Consider the following 16,821-nt stretch of genomic DNA (forward strand, 5'->3'; position numbering starts at 1 on the left):
CCGACTTTAATTCAGTACCAATTCTACATAAAAGAAAGCCCAGAAAAACTTAACTAAATACTCACTGGATTATTTACAGTCACTTGAGTAGGTGCTTTCTGAAAAACAAGAAATGAGGTTAGGATTTGATTTTTTTCATTGATCGTACGGATGGATTTGCAGATTGGAACACCACCCCTTGCAAGCCCCTCACCATCCTGATTCGGAACTATATCACCATTCCTTCCATGTCAATGGGTCAAAGTTGTGGAACTCCCTCTCTAATGGCATGGTGGGTCTACCTTCAGCATGTGGACTGCAGCAGTTCAAGAAAGCAGCTCACTCCCACTTTTTCCAGGACAACTAGAGATGGGTCATAATGCTGGTCCAGACAGCGACACCTTCAATCCCTGAATGCATTTTTTTAAACAAGCACAACCTATCAGATCTGTCACTGGCACAGTTCTTGTGCATTAATTCAAGTGATATTGGTGTCATTGCCTAGGCCAGGATTTATTACTTATTCCTAACTGCCTTCAAGAAGGTTGTAGTGAGCTGCCCCTTCAGTCCTCAGGGTGTGCCCAATATTCTATTTGGGAGGGAGTTCCAGGATTTGTATCCAGTGGCATTAAAGTGAGTTGTAATTCATCCTGTAGATGGTGAATAATGCATCACAGTAACAGTCACTGGTGAAGGGAGGCGATGTCTTATGCACTTTTTCAGATTTCTCATGGGATTCATTTGTTTTTGCAGTGATGTGGATCTGATCAGACATGCAATAAGACATAACTTTTGCATCAGTGTCAGAGGTGTGGCAAATAATTGCATCAGGTAATAATTTGGGTTTCGAGTTTTAATTATCTGTTCAGTGTTGCAAACATTTGAGCAAATTGAAGTTGCACCCAATTCAACAAGTAGATGCAAAGATTGCTTGTAATAAGCACAGCTGCCTGATGAAAAATGTCTCTGTCCATCTTAAAATGTGATGGTTTACACAGCGAGTACCAACACCACAAAATGATTCCGGGCCTTACTTCGGTCCAGCACAAAAGTCCCTTCTTGTTCCAAGACTGAATGAATGAAACATAGCAAAAGTGATCAGATTCAAACAAAAATCAAAGACAGGTCATGCACCAGAGCAAGAAGTCAGAGTTCAATAGGGTTCCACAGGAGTGAGCAATTCAGCCAGTCCCAACCAGGATGAGTGAGAAAAAAAAGGATGAAAATATCAGTTGAACACCCAGTCTTTGAGGTTAAACTCAGCACTGACGTCAGTGCTGAAACGTCAGTAGGCAAGAGGCATTGAGTTAACAAAGCTAGTTTAGATTATTGGATTTAAGGTCTCTTGTGGTGCAGTGATAGTGTCCTACAACTGAGCCAGAGGCCCGGGTTCAAGTCTCACCTGCTCCAGAAGTGTGTTAGAACATCTCCGAACAGGTTGATTTGAAAATAGATTAGAGGGGTGCTGTATTCACCAAGAGAGTGTTCAGTGTCTGGAACTTCACTGCCGGAAAGTGTGATAGAGGCAAAAACTCTCATCAAAATTAAGAAAAAATGTTTGGATTTACATTTGGCATTTTGTGTAACCTAGAAGGTTATGGACCCAGTGTTGGAAAGTGGGATTAGCCTTGGGACCAACCAGCAAAGACACAATGGGCTGAATGGCCTCTTTCTTTCCTATAAATATTCTAAGTTGCTGACTAACTGAGTTCAAGCTTATCAGCCTGTTCTGTAGCCAATGCCACTACAATCAAGTCACAGAATAATAGAAGTTTTACAGTATGGAAGGAGGTCATTAAGCCCACCGTGTCTGCACCAGTTCATTAAAATGAATCAAAAGTCAATTTGAGACGCTCCTCTAATTTGTTCAGCTTGTTTCCATAGTAACAGTACATGGGTAAATACACCAGTCCAGATCTGGCTGTAATTCAGCTTTGCCCTTTCCAAATCCTTAGCAGCTATCACACCAACAAGCCACATAAATTCCCCATGTGATGCCATGTGACTCACCTTCGAGCGATTTCGCCTGCTGCCTGCAACCATTTGTGGAGCCGCCTATGATGGGGTGGGGGGGGAAAGTCAATAGATTTACAAAGGTCCCGCTGGACATGGGCAGCCTGTACATGGCGCCTATCTCTATCCTCCTACAGGCCTCCTACAAATGCTTGGCTGGATGGTCATAAGCTTCTACTGCCTCTTTGCTTTCATCGTTTGCTCTTGACATGAACTTGTGTTGCGGCTGAGGAGGTGAAGATAAGGGGGCTGGGGGCGGGGCATTGAATGAGTTTGGAAGGGAGTAGGGGTGTCGTTCCACATAGGATGGATTGATCTGTCCAAATTAAGTGGGCCACTCTTAAGAGAAAGTCTGAGGCCAAAGATCATCTGTAGGGATTGTTTCTCTCATCATGGGAAACTTTGTCAAACTGGGCTGAATACCGTCCAACTTCAACAACTGTATTCTTGTTGTTTTATTTACATTCTATGTGCATGTGATAAGGTTTGACATTGAACAACTCATACATGTTCTCTTGGTTTGTTTAGTTCTGACCCTTGCATCACTCACTAAAAAACACATTTTTGTACAACCTTTAATACCTGTTAAGATAGAATTAAACTCTAAACAGAGTTAAAAATCACACAAACTTGTTGGACTATAACTTGGTGTTGTGTGATTTTTAACTTTGTACACCCCAGTCCAACACCGGCATCTCCAAAATCAAATCTTTAAACAGCGAGACTTACAACTTCCTTGCATGGTGCAGCAAAAAGTAAAGCAGGTTTGGAGCTAAATGTGGAGCGAACCTAGGAGGAAAATACAACACAATATCATCCACAAAGGCTGTGGAAAAAAGAGAGAGACAAAGAAATAACACAATCTCTCAATCATCGCAAATCTTGATCTGAAAATTTAGTTTTAAAGATTACTCCAGGAACTAAAACTGTTTCCGAAAGGCTGCAGTATCAACATGACCCTGCAGGTGGCAGTATTGAGCTCCTGAAATTCTTGTTCTTATCATCATCAATACCTTTAACGTAGGAAAATATCTCAAGGTTACACGCAAGCATTATCAAACAAAATGTGACACCAGAACAAAGACAAGAATTGACTTTGGAAGAACGAGAGGAGTTCTGAAGGGATTTGATGGGAGAGATACAATAAGATGTTTCCTCTTGGACTAAAAGACTCCATTTAAAAATAAGGGTCTCCTGTTTACGAAGCTGAGATGAGAAGGTTCTCTTTTCTGAGAAGATAGTTTGTGAAATTCTCTTCTCCAGAGAGTAATGGAGGTTGGGCCATTGAATATTTTTAAGACAGATTTTGATAGATTCTTAATTGATAAGGGAATCAAATGTTATCGAGCGCAAACAGGAAAGTGAAGTTGAGGCCACAGGAAAAGAACTTTAAAATTGGTCAATATTCAGAGACAAAAGGCTGTGTGACTGCCAGCTGCACAATTGTGGGGATTCAGCAGATAGATAGCGAGAGAGGAGCCCTGGCCACTGAACTATATTGCCTGTGTAGGTGAAAGGAGGGACTGCAGTGTGGATGAGCAAAATGACTAGGATACAGTGGTGAAGAAAGCCAATCTAGTGGGGAAGCAAATACTAAAGAGGTATAGATGGGAGACAATGTAATCAGGGGGATAGACTGGGAACTGCAAAGGTTGTGTTGCCTGCTTGATGTCAGAATTAATGACATCTCCTTGTGGCTAAAGATGGACTTGGAGGGGGAACAGAAAGATCCAGTGGTCCATAGGGGAACCAAAGACAGAGATAGAATTAATAGGATAGAACACAGGTAGAATTGATGTTCTATATTGCAATTTGGGGAGTTATATTTCAAATGAAAAGGCAGAACATGAAAGGTGATCATCTCAGGATTGTCACCTCAGTCATGTGTCAAATGGCTTCGAGCCAAACAGATTACATTAAACGTGTGGCTCAAGGATAGGTGTGCAACGTAGAAGACTCCATTTGAGGAGCACTGATACTTCTATTTAGAATCACAGAAGTGTTACTGTGAGGAAATTGGCCATTCAGCTCATCATGCTTGCGTTGGCTCTTCAAATGATCATCACGACCGAGTCCCATTCTCTGCTTTGTTTCCCCATACCCTACACATTCTTTATTTTTAAATGATAACCTGCTCCACTTAAACTGGGCTGAAACCAGTGCCCTTCTCAATTCTAACTTAAAGCTATGGACAGGACTTCAAATAGTTCATCAGACATGCTCTAAACATGCAAGATGATCATGGTTAAGTTTGGTGCTTCAATCCCATTTTCTTGCATGCTCCCCAAATCTCTTGATTCTCACAGAATCAAAAAAAAACTGACTATCCCGATCTCAAATATATTCAACACAGCAGCAGCCACAACTATTTGGAGTTGAGAATTCTTCAAATTCACAACACTGAGTAAACAAACTTTTCCTCATCTCAGTCAGGCCCTTTAACTCTTAAACAATTCCCAAGTAGCACTAATGCTCTATTTCTGCTCAGCCAAGCCCCCTTCATTATCTCAGCTCGTTCTGAGGAGAAGTCATAGCAGACTTGAAATGCTAACTCTGTTGCTCCATCTACAGACGCTGCCGGGTTTCTCCAGAAACAGGCCATTTGGCCGAACCAGTCCACACTGACCCTCCAAAGAGTAACCCACCCAAACCCATTCCCTACATTTAACCCTGACTAATACACCTAACACTATGGGCAATTTAGCATGGCCAATCCACCTGATCTGCACATCTTTGGACTGTGGGAGGAAACTGGAGTACCCAGAGGAAACCAACGCAGACACGGGGAGAACGTGCAAACTCCACACAGACAGTGGCCCAAGGTGGGAATTAAACCCTGTTTCCTGGTGCTGTGAGGCAGCAGTGCTAACCACTGAGCCACTGTGCCACCCCTGTGCTTGGTTCAGATTTCTACCATCTGCAGTTTTTTTGTCTTTACTCTTCATATTCTTGAATCTTACAAGGTGATCACCTCTTAGGCTGTTCATAACAGGCAGAATACTAACCATACCGAACCAACCAGCACTTACAAAACTCAGAACACGATATCCAACATTAAATGTGACCTTGCATTGTACAGTTCTTGCAAAATAACCTGACTGTGCCAATAATTACACTAACAACCAGTTTAGGGTTTACAGTCAGGCTTGCAGTTTGGCTCACTTACACATGCTAGATGTGCACACATGACCTGGTCTTCCATAAACAGAGACAACATTTCAACACATTCAGCCTTTTTCATCTGAACAAAGTCTGTGCAATAACCATTGTCAACATGGCAGCAATTCAACCAATCAGAGTTCAGCACACTGGTTTGAATTTAAACAAAAAAGTGGCAGTTAGCTGTTTTCTGGTTCATTTTCTATGGCAATGCCCTACCAATCAGAATCTATTCACCAACCAATCAGCACCCTCTTCTAATGCAGTATCAATTGTTAGAACAAATTACTACAAATCCTGGGATCTGTCCTGGAAACAACAAATGCTGGAGGTCTCAGTGGGTCAGACAGCATCCATGGAGAGAGAGCAAGCTCACGTTTAGAGTCTACATACCTCTTCATCAGAGCTGAAGTGAAGTGTGGAGGGGGCAACATTTATGCATGAGTTGGGGGGAGAGCGGTGGGGATTGTGGAGTGTACAGTGCTGCTGAAGAAAAGATGTTAATAATTCAGATTAAGTGATTGGAATTTGGTCTTCCTTTGGAATTGGAACATATCAGAGAACAAACATTACACACAAGTTCAAAGTCACAACAAAGCTGGTGAAGGAACAAAAAGTCAGACTGGAAGGCAGTTTGGGAGGGGTACTTACTATCCGCTCAACAGGATCTGAGGGCTATCCATAGCTTATGCCCCACCCTCAACCTATAGGATGGGCCAGGCTAAACACAGATCATTCCCTAAACGATGGGAGGGCTATTTACAGCTTGCCCCCTACAGACTGGGAGCATTTTGCACAGTTCAGCCCCTAAAGGATGGACAGAATGCACACAGCTCCCACATACAAGATGGGAAAGGAACACAGAGCTCACCCTACAGGATGGGGGAGAGTTTCCCAAGCCCCCAACAGAATGAGAGAGTTACATTCTTTGCCCTATGATCCCCATATTTCCCTTTTACAAAGCCTTCTTTGAACAATTTTGATTTATATCTTATTTAAGTTAATCGCAACGTTTAAGGAAAGATGACAAGAAAATACAAATGGATAAAGTTATTCTGACGACTGAAGCACATTCACCAAGAATAATTTTTTTAAATTTCAAAATATACTTTATTCATGTAAATAAATCTCTGGTACTTGTACAATTTTCCATGTTGTTCATAGTTATATACATTGCATGTCTTAACATTACAAAAGAACAAATTGAATTAATCGAATTCACAGTTATCCTATTAACAGTTACATTTATTAACTATCCAGTCTCTTGGTATTTGGCTATGGCTTCAGCGGAACCCACCTACTGAGTGGTTGCCCTGTTATATGAAAGCAAATGAAACTTCTTTAACCCACAGTTTATGGGGTTACCATTGTCCATTTGACTGTCCTGTCTCTGGGGTAGCTTGTCTACATCCCCAAGGTAAGCACAAACTGCTGGACCTTCGCTGGGCTGAGGTAGCTATCCAGCTCCTCACTGGGGTCATTTACCCGCTCTGGTGTCATTGAGCCGAGGCAAGGGTCCTCACTGTCCAGTTCTGTGTCTGACAATGGGACTGTCAGAGGATCACAGCTCTCGGTTGCCTGTAGTTGTGGGGCAGTGGGTACCCCCTGGTTGTCACTGGGTGGAGGGTGGACTTCGGGGGGTCCATTGTTTCCTGGTTGGGAGGAAGTGCCCTCCTCTTTACCGACGGCGCTCTGTCTCTTCTTCTGGTGGCGACGGCCTTCTTTGCATCCATCTTCCCCCTCCGAAGAGCTGGCCATCCCTCCCTCGTCTTTTCCCCTTTTGCTGGGAGGCTTTGGTGGCCTGGCAAGATTTCCTCTTCCTGTTTTTAACAGGTATCCGCTCCTCCGCCTGCTTGATTACCTCCTCCTCCATTTCTTCCATCTGCCCGGCTAGAGCTAGGATCAGCTGCTGTGTCTCCCCGCTGACTGCTGCCTCCTCCACTCCAGCCTGTTCTTCTTTCTGGGTGCCACCAGACTCCGTTTCCCTGCTCTCCGGGTGGACCTTACTGGTCTTTGGGGGTCCACGGCTCACATTGCCACCTCCAGCTATCTGTGCGTAAGTGGGGCCCCCCCGTCTTGGGCAGGTCTTATACATATGGCCCGCCTCTCCACACAGGTTGCAGCTCTTTTCCTCCCGACAGTCCTTAGTCAAGTGACCCTCCTGTTTGCAGTTCCTGCAGATGGTCACTTTGCAATCCGCCGCCACGTGTCCCGACTTCCCGCAGGTTCGGCACACTTTCGGCTGCCCTGCATATGTCAGGTAGCCTCTGCTCCCTCCAATTGCGAAGCTCGAGGGTGGGTGGAGGATATTCCCACTATCATCGGCCCTCAGAGTTACCCTGACCTGCCGCTTACTGGTCCAGATCCCAAAGGGGTCGATCACATCAGTGGCTTCTCCCTCAACTTGGACGTACCTTCCCAGGAAGGTCAGGACATCAGCCGCTGGAACATAAGGGTTGTACATATGGATTGTAACAACCCGATTCCTCTGCGCAGGAAGCACACACAATGGGGTCGCTGACAAGATGGAAAACAGCGGCTCCCCTTCCTTCTCCTTGAAGACCTTCAGGAGCTGTTCTCACTGCTTCACGCTTCTGAAGGGCACATCAAAGTAGCCTGCCCCAGGGAAATCCTGCAGGCAGTACACATCCGCAGCAGCAAACCCACAGCATCCCAACAGTACCTTCTTAATAAACAGGGTGCGGTCGAGCGGTGTATGATCCTCTATCTTCTTCACAGTCACCCTGACTGTGTTCCGAACCCCCTGCCCAGGGCTGCGGGCAGCTGTAGAATAAACCCAATTCCTCACTTACCACAACATTCTAATACATGTCTCATAGTCATAACATCATAGACTCTAACAGCAAGGAAACAGACCTTTCGGTCCAACCGGTCCATGCCGAACATAATCCAAAACTAAACTAGTCCCACCTACCTGCTCCTGGCCAATATCCCTCCAAATCTTTCCTAATCATGTATTCATCCAAATGTCTTTTAAACGTAATTGTACCACATCCACCATTTCTCAGGAAGTTCATTCCACATGCAAATCACTCTCTATACACGGCAGATCCAGAGAGGCATTCACAAAGGCAATTGACAAATCTGACACTGTTGCAATGCTGAGTTAACTCACATCAATCACTTGGCAAAAACTATGAAAAGATGCAAAACAAGCAGACTTACATTGAAAGCTTGAATTGGAGTGTAAGCAGGAGGAGCATAAGGTGGAGGAACCTGAAAATACATTGAGGATCAGAAAACAGGAGTTAGGGATGGTCAAAATAGTATGCCAACAACAGAACAGCATGAAATGCTTGCGTTTATAGTGTGCCTTTGACATTATAAAACATTTAAAGCAAGCCAAGGAATGAAATACTAGAAATAAAAACAGAAAACGCTGGAGACTCTCAGCAGATCTAGCAGGACCTGTGAAGAGCATTAACATTAACCCGAGAATGACTCTTGTTCAAAACTGTTTTGAAACATTACCGCTGTGTCTCTCTCTGCCGATGCTGTCAGACCTGCTGAGTTTCTCCAGCATTTCCTGTTCCTTTTTCAATACAGATCTCCAGCATTCACAATATTTTGCTTTCATGAAGAACCCATTAGGATAGGGACATTGTCAAAGAGGCGGGCTTTACAGAGTGTGGCACGGGCAGTTGGAGAAGGGCAATAAATGCTGGCTTAGCTAGCAATGTCTCCATCATGTGAGAACCCCCATTCTATGCACAGGAAGAGGGATGAGCTAGAGATATGGAGAAGGTTTGGGAGAGAACTCCAAAGCTTCAGATGCAAACAGTTGAAAGTTCACGCATCAAATGTGGAAAAACTATAATTGGGATATGCAAGATGCAAAAAAATGGAGATGTACAGTTATCTCGCAGGGTTATAGGACTCGATAAGAGATAGAGGGATGAAGCCATAGAAGGATTTAAAAGTAAGAGATGGGAATTCTAAACTTGCAAGACCAGGAGCCAATGTAGGTCAGAAAGCATGAGGGTCTGGATGAATGGGGACACGTGTGATCAAGGACCCAGGCATCAGAGAGCAGGATATGACCGATTTTGTGGTCAGTGGGTGGCAATTCCAGAGCTTTGGGACTTGATGACTGAGTGTATGACTACCAATGGCAGATATAGGAAACGTAAATGCGCAAGAGACTCAAGTTGGAGGAATGTAGAGATCTCAGAGAGTCATAGAGCTTGAGCAGGTTACAAAGATAGCAAAGGAAAAGATTATAAAGGGATTGAAACACGAGGAGAATTTTAAAAATAAAGTCACTCAGTCACTAATGACCACAATTGTTCAGCGAGCAAAGGGATGTTTGATGATCAGAACTTTGTGCAGGCCAAAGTACAAGAACCTGGAAGGAAAGTGTCATATCCTGAAATTTCAGGGCACTTAAATTAGAAATAGGAAGCTAAACTTGTATTTGGCAACATTCTTGGTCAGAACCAGAAAACAGAAAATAATTTTCCATTAGGGGAAAGGGCAGGGAAGTGAATGTGAGGCGTTTCAGATCAGCCATTATCTTAGTGAATGGCGGACTGGGCTCAAGGAGCCAAATGGCCTCCTCTTGTTCCCATTTATTATGGTCTTAAGATCTATTCAGTTCAAAACAAGAGTCATATTGTGTTTGAAATATAAACACTGTTTCTCTTCCCACAGATCCTGATAGATCTGCTGAGTTTCTCCTGCACTTTTTTCTAATTGAAAATGTTTTGTTTCTTTTTAAAGTCTTCTTGAATTTTCTGCACTTGTTTTGCTCGTCATTACTCCCCCACTAGAAAGAAAGGGAACCTTCCTCCCATATCCACAACTCCATCAAGTCTTCTTCAGTGTCATTTTGAAGCAGGTTTCTGAATGGTGCCCAAGAAAGGGGACATTTCCTTTCCCAGATCCCTTGGGCAATCAATAATTTCCACTTGGCTCGTCCGCACTGATGCAGGTGACAAGGTTATTATGCATAAGGAAGGCCAATCAGCCCATTGCAACTTCTCCATCCAATGAATGCCTACAGTGCTGTCACTGCAACATCCAATAACTTTTTAAATCCAGTCCAACTGATGACTGCTCATAGTTTAGTTTATAAGAAGATGTATCTAATTTAATCCACATTATTCCATACTTTAGCCTATTCGGGCAAAGCTGTCAACAGTCACATGCAAGGATCCACTGCTAATTGTGGGCATGTCTTGGGCAGTGGTAGAGAAATTGAGTCTAAGGCTTTGAAGCTCCGGTAGGCCTCAGAATCTAATTCACCCTTCACCTTCCCAGTCATTACCCCCACTTGTAGAGTGAGGGAAATTGAGATTGGAAGACCATCATGTAAATGAAAGTCATCCTTCAAATTTATACAAGTCTTGTGGAATAGTTACAAAGATTTTCAAACAAGTTTTAATCAGTAGCTCAGTTAGTGCCAGAGCTCAAAATGCAGCTTCAACTAAACTACCCTCTGCCTCCCTGTCCTCTCTTGCACTTGTCAAATGCCAACAAGCTACTTACATTTGGGTTTCTGAAGGTGAGGGTATTCACATGGACATCTCCAGAAATCGAGAGTATGTCCACTCTATTGTAGGAAATCCTGTGAGAATACTCAAGGAAATGAGAACCATTCACAGATACCTTTGTAAGAGAGAAAACATGCACGTTACTTATTAAATTTCAGGCTCTCTCTCATCTCCTCCATGGTGTTACTCAGTGTTAACAGAAAGAAAACAGAATGAAAAGTTTGTTCTATGTGAACTCCAACCTACTTTACTTCATCTCACCCTAGCAACATGTCCTTAGCAGCATATCCTTCTTGTCCTTTCTCCCTCATATATTTCTTGTTATTCACCTCAACTACCCACTGTGGCAACATATGCGATTTTCTCACCACAGTGCAAAGAAGTTTATCTTGAATTCTTCATGAGACTTATTAATCGCACCCTCTCCCGCTTCCTTACAAGATTTAATTCCCAAGATTCAAGACTGAAGTGAAATCCTGCAGGTTTCAGGATAAGTATCAATCCTATCTGGCAGATACTGTTTATCCAGCCTGATGCAACAGTATAATCTCTTTATCCAGGGCCTTCCCAAACTTGTTTTGCCTGGGTTTCAGGTGGCCAATTCCAGGGGGACACATTCATGGGGCATTTTTGTCACATGACCCTCATAACATTCTACCCCTGCCCTCACACTCCTACTGGTCACCTGACTTGTCCATCCTCAAAAACCCCTCTCTGATCTTCCAGTTGGAAACAGAATAAACTGGATGACTCTTGACTGGCAAACTACACTTTCCCTCCTCCTACTAAAATCCAATTACCTTTAAAATTAGTAAATAAGCATCACAAAAGAAAAGTTTTATAAAATACAATTACTTTATTGCTTGTCATCTTTTTTTTCTAATTGGTTTGCTCACTGCCTTTGTCCAGGAGATTAGACCTGGCCATTCCTACAGGATTGGCAATCTTAGATTGCATTCTCTATAATGTTGGAACACAAAGCAGCTTCAAGGAGTCCAAATTGGGACCTGGCTCTCTGGTCACCTCAACATTGAGTTTCAGTCATATTGGCCAGGCAGCCACTTACAGAATAAAGTCAGATAATTGGACCGTCTTTCCATGGAGTCAGTAAGTCTTTTCTCGTACCTGAAAACAGTAACTACGCACGTGGAAGATCAGTTCAAAGTAAGAGCCAGTGGGGATAGGTATCTGAGGCTTCCTCTCTTCTGTTCCCCAACGCTCACGCTCCAATGTGTTGCAAACCACAGTCCCCTCATCATAACGTATGTTGAAGTGAAAGGCAATATCAGAACGTGGCTTCACACTGCTGCCACACTGGAAATCCACTGCAAACCTATGAGGCAAAAAGACAGATGCAGATGCAGTCATGCTGCTCCCAATGTGGTTCCCAGTGTTCTGGGAATGGTGACAGTCACTGCTACAGCACATTACACATAAGGTGTCCCTGAAACTGATTATTATCAAAAGACAAGGATGAGATAGTAGTGGTGGTGGTGGCTGGGGGCAGGGGGAGGATCATAGAGTCTTCTAAAATAGAAACAGGCCCTTCAGCCCGCTGTGTCTATGCTGACCAACAAATGGTAAACTATACTGGATTGCCCATTTACTTGTTATGCCCTAGTATTTTAAGTGTTCATCCAGATGCATAGAGTCATATAGATGTACTGCATGGAAACAGACCCTTCGGTCCAACCCGTCCATGCCGACCAGATGTCCCAACCCAATCTAGTACCAACTGCCAGCACCCGGCCCATATCCCTCCAAACCCTTCCTATTCATATACCCTTCCAAATGCCTCTTAAATGTTGTAGTTGTACCAGCCTCCACACATCCTCTGGCAGCTCATTCCATACACGTACCACCCTTTGCATGAAAACGTTACCCTTTAGGTCCCTTTTATATCTTTCCCCTCTCACCCTAAACCTATGCCCTCTAGTTCTGGACTCCCCGACCCCAGGGAAAAGACTTTGCCTATTTATCCTATCCATGCCCCTCATGATTTTATGAACCTCTATTTTGAATGATGTGAGAGTAGCTGCCTCCACTACCATCTCAGGCAGTACGTTCCATATTTCTACCATCCTCCAGGTGAAAAAGTTTTCCTCAGATCTTCTTTACCCCACTTACTCTTAACCTTAAACTATTGCCCTCTAGTCTTAGACACATCTGCCATGTGTAATGGACAAGGCTAGACCACTCAAAACATTCTTAAGCAGGTAGCCCAGACCATAACTTTGCAATTTGCTTCTGGTAAGTACACAGTGAAAATTACCTGGATTAAAACAGACAAAAAAAAATTCACAAAATTACCCAATGGAACATGAAGAACCCCTACAGGACTCAGTCTATCCAAACTAGACTTAAGTATGCTATTCTGAAAATACACAACAGTCCCAATAAGCAAACCCCCCTTAAAACACAGTACAAAAAGGGGTCAGATGCTTACAGGTTGAAGTTAGAAGGGCAGAAGAGAGAGTTTCCACACAGATCACTGTTGAACTCCCAACACTTCTGGACTGAACTAAACTGCTCAGCTACAGAGCTGACCTCTCCCCTTTCATTCTACAGGTCACTTCTAACACATGACCACTTTGGCCAGAAGTATCATTTGTTTACATATCAACAAAAGGTCTCTCAAAATCCTTTTAATCTCTGTACTAAACCAGACTGATCGGAGTCTGGACCGGTTTATGCCCATCTGAAAAATAATCAAGGACAGAGTCTCCTGGAGTCAAGGAACAGCTTTTAGAAAAAAGGGATCAGCTTTGTGACACATGAAGAAAAGATTTTCATGATCTATCCTGTCTACGCCTCTCATAATTTTGTATACCTCAATCAAACTTCCCCCTCAGCCTCCTCTGCTCCAGGGAAAACAAACCCAGCCTATCCAGTCTCTCCTCATTAGTGTGATTTCCCAATCCAGGCAACATTCTGATGAATCTCCTCTACAGCTTCTCCAGTGCAATCACATCCTTCCTATAGTGAGGTGAACAGAACTGCACACAGTATTCCAAATGTTCCAATGAGCCTGACCAAATGTTTTGTAAAGCTGTAACAAGACCTCCTTGCTCCTATATTCTACACCCCACTTAATGAAGGCAAGCATCCTGTATACTTTCTTCACCATCCTGTCTACCTGAGCTGACAGCTTCAGGAATCTATAAACTTGTACACCAAGGTCCCTTTGATCCCCAGTAATTCCTAGGCACCTGCCATTCATTATGTATATCCTTCGTTTATTAGACATTGCACTTATCGGGATTAAATTCAATCTGTCATTGCTCTGCCCAGTTACCAGCTGAACAATATCTGTCTATAGCCTGACACCATTTTGTTCACTATTGACAACACCACCAACCTTTCTGTAATCTGCAACCTTGGAAATGATACCTTCTACATTCGCATCCGAGTTGTTCATGTACATAACAAACAGCTAGGCCCCCAGCACAGATCTCTGGGGTACAGCTTGGGAGTGTGCAAGGTGAGCAGGGGGAGGATGCACAATGGTTTCCTATAATTTAAAATACAGGGGAAATCCTGAGAGTATGCTATTAACTGTATAGTGTTTCCTCTGGGAGTGTCCTAATATTTGAAGTGTGCTGTCTGGGAGAGTGCTATGATTTGAAAGGGAAGTTCACTGAGAGTGTCCTATTCCTTGATAAAGATTCCTAAGGAACATGCTTATAGTTTGAATGTGGAAGAGGATTCCTGAGACCAGACTGATAAAATGGGGTTGGAGAAAGGACTCCGGGTTACTATTTGGAATGAGATGCCTGGTAGTCAGTGTTGTTTGTGTGGGGAAAGCAAATATGTTGAAGTGTGGTATGATCCGAAGAGGGTTCATGGGAGCTTGTAATGGGACTCACCAGTTTAAACAAGACAATAAGTAACATTTATAAGAACATAGCAACAAGAGTAGGCCATTCAGCCCCACGAGCCTGGTTCACCATTCAATAAGATCATGGCTGATCTGTGACCTAACTCCATATGCCTGTCTTGAGCCAACATTCCTTGATAGCATTGCTTAGTAAAAATTTGTCTACCTGAGATTTAAATTTAACAATTGGATTAGAATTGCCCATTGATAGAGGAAAAGATTTCCAAACATCAACTACTCTTCAAATGTAGAACAGCTTTTGAACATCTCTCCTGAATGGCCTGACCCTAATTCTTAGATAATGCCCCTGGTTCTGTCATACAAGTGAAAGGCAATGGCCAACTCCAATAAGGGAGAATCTAACTACCACCCTGTGACACTCAGTAGCATTATCATCTCTAAATTTCCCGCAACCAACATCCTGGAAGTTACCATTGACCAGAAATTGAACTAGACTAACCATATAAATACAGAGGCTACAATAGTAGGTCAGGGACTGCGAATCCTGAAGCAAATCCTGCATCTGACTCCCATTGTCCGCCTACCATCTACAAGGTGTGTGATGGAATACTCCCTACTTGCCTAGATGAGTGCAGCTCCAATAACATTCAAGAAGCTGCACACTATCAAGGACAAATCAGCTCATTTGACATACGTTCACAAAAGCCCCTCCGTCCCTAGCACTCAGTAGCCATCTACAAGATAAACTGCAGAAATTCATCACAGATCCTAAGACAGCACCTTCCAAACCCATGAAAGACGAGGGCAGCAAGTATAACACCCCAACTACAAGAACTCCTCCAAGAAACTCACCATCCTCATTTGGAAATATATCACTGTTACTTCAGTGTCACTGGGGACAAAATCCTGGAACTCCATCCTTAATGACATTGTTGGTCTACCTGCACATGGACTGCCGTGATTCAAGAATGTAGCTCACCACCACTTCCTCAAGGGTAACTATGGGCAGAAGATAAATGCCGGCCAGCCAGGATGCACACATCAGACGAGTGGATCAAAGAAAAGGAGGAGACGTAGCCATACGGCTTATCAAGTCTGCTCTGCTATTGAACGGGATTATGGCTGATCTTATCATCATCAAATCCATTTTCTTGCCTTTCCTCTCTAAAGATTTCAGAGCTCCAGTAACAGGCTTTGGAGACCGAAGAGTGGCTGGCGTCATTGTGGTGTACCCATGAGATAGAGAACTATGTGGTTTGTGTAGTTAGAGTACTGGTCACACCACAGGGTTGGGGGCAGGCAGGCAGTTTGGGAATGAGTGACTACCAGGCAGTCAAAGGGGTATATTCTTCAAAGAGTTCCCCAAAAGGGAGAGGTAGGTAAACTTAGGACAAAGGAAGTGATAGAGAGTAAGCTAAGGAATACACGTCATGTAAAAAATACAGTTGAGCCAAGAGTGATAAGAAGGTTAAGAGGGAGGTGATGAAACAAGTCAGAGTAGCAATGCGGGGTTATGGGAAAAGACTAGCAACTAAGATAAAAGAAAATACCAATGTCATAAACCAACATTTTAATAGTCAAGGGGTAATTAAAATAGGGCCAAATAGAGGCCAAAAGTGTTGTTTACACATGGAGGCAGGGTTTATGGCTGAGGTTTAAATGAATATTTTTCTTAAAATTAATTCATGGGATATAGGCTTCGCTGGCCTAGGTCAACAATCATTGCCCATTCCGAGCTGACCTCAAGAATGCTGTGGTGAGCTGCCTTCTTGAACCACTGCAGTCCACTTGGTTCAAGTAGACACATGACATCATGAGGGAGGGAGTTTCTGGAATTTGACCCAGTGACAGTGAAGAAATGGTGACACATTTCCAAGTGAGGATGGTGAGTGACTTGGAGGGAAATTTGCTGCAGGTGGGTGTATTCCCATATTTCTGCTGCTCTTGTCCTTCTAGATGATAGTGATCTCAGGCTTAGAATGCCTGTAATTGGTGAATTTCTGCATGCATCTTATAGATGGTACACACTGCTGCTAATGTGTGTTGGTGGTAGAGGGAGTGAACGTTTGTGGATGTGGTGCCAATCAAGTGGGCTGCTTATCTTGGGTGGTTTCAAGTATCTTGAGTGTTTTTGGAGCTGCGCTGACCCAGTCAAATGGGCAGGATTTGTAGCTGGGAGTCAGGCTTTGGGAGTCAGGAAATGAATTGCTTATGGCAGGACTCCCAGCCTATGATTTCCTCTTGTAACCATTGAATTAATATGGCTAGTTAAGTTCAATTTCTGGTCAATGGTAACCCCCCAGGATGTTGATAAGGGAG

General features: G+C 43.4%; 1 protein-coding gene across 5 annotated transcripts in view; it reads right to left on the minus strand.

Moving 5' to 3' along the window:
• LOC140454440 (galectin-9B-like) overlaps positions 1-16,821 on the minus strand; it is a 36,166-nt gene that overhangs the window by 11,899 nt on the left and 7,446 nt on the right. For 4 of the 5 annotated variants that reach the window (XM_072549174.1, XM_072549176.1, XM_072549172.1 and 1 more), the window contains exons 3-8: positions 11,790-11,997; positions 10,660-10,779; positions 8,338-8,388; positions 2,722-2,781; positions 1,990-2,034; positions 66-98 (exon numbers count right to left, since the gene is read on the minus strand). In XM_072549174.1, the coding sequence (XP_072405275.1) occupies positions 66-98; positions 1,990-2,034; positions 2,722-2,781; positions 8,338-8,388; positions 10,660-10,779; positions 11,790-11,997 (517 nt within the window). The remainder of the gene's footprint in view (positions 1-65; positions 99-1,989; positions 2,035-2,721; positions 2,782-8,337; positions 8,389-10,659; positions 10,780-11,789; positions 11,998-16,821) is intronic. The other variant, XM_072549173.1, reaches the window with a different exon arrangement.

The sequence above is a fragment of the Chiloscyllium punctatum genome, chromosome 29, assembly GCF_047496795.1.
Source record: "Chiloscyllium punctatum isolate Juve2018m chromosome 29, sChiPun1.3, whole genome shotgun sequence".
Lineage (NCBI taxonomy): Eukaryota > Metazoa > Chordata > Chondrichthyes > Orectolobiformes > Hemiscylliidae > Chiloscyllium > Chiloscyllium punctatum.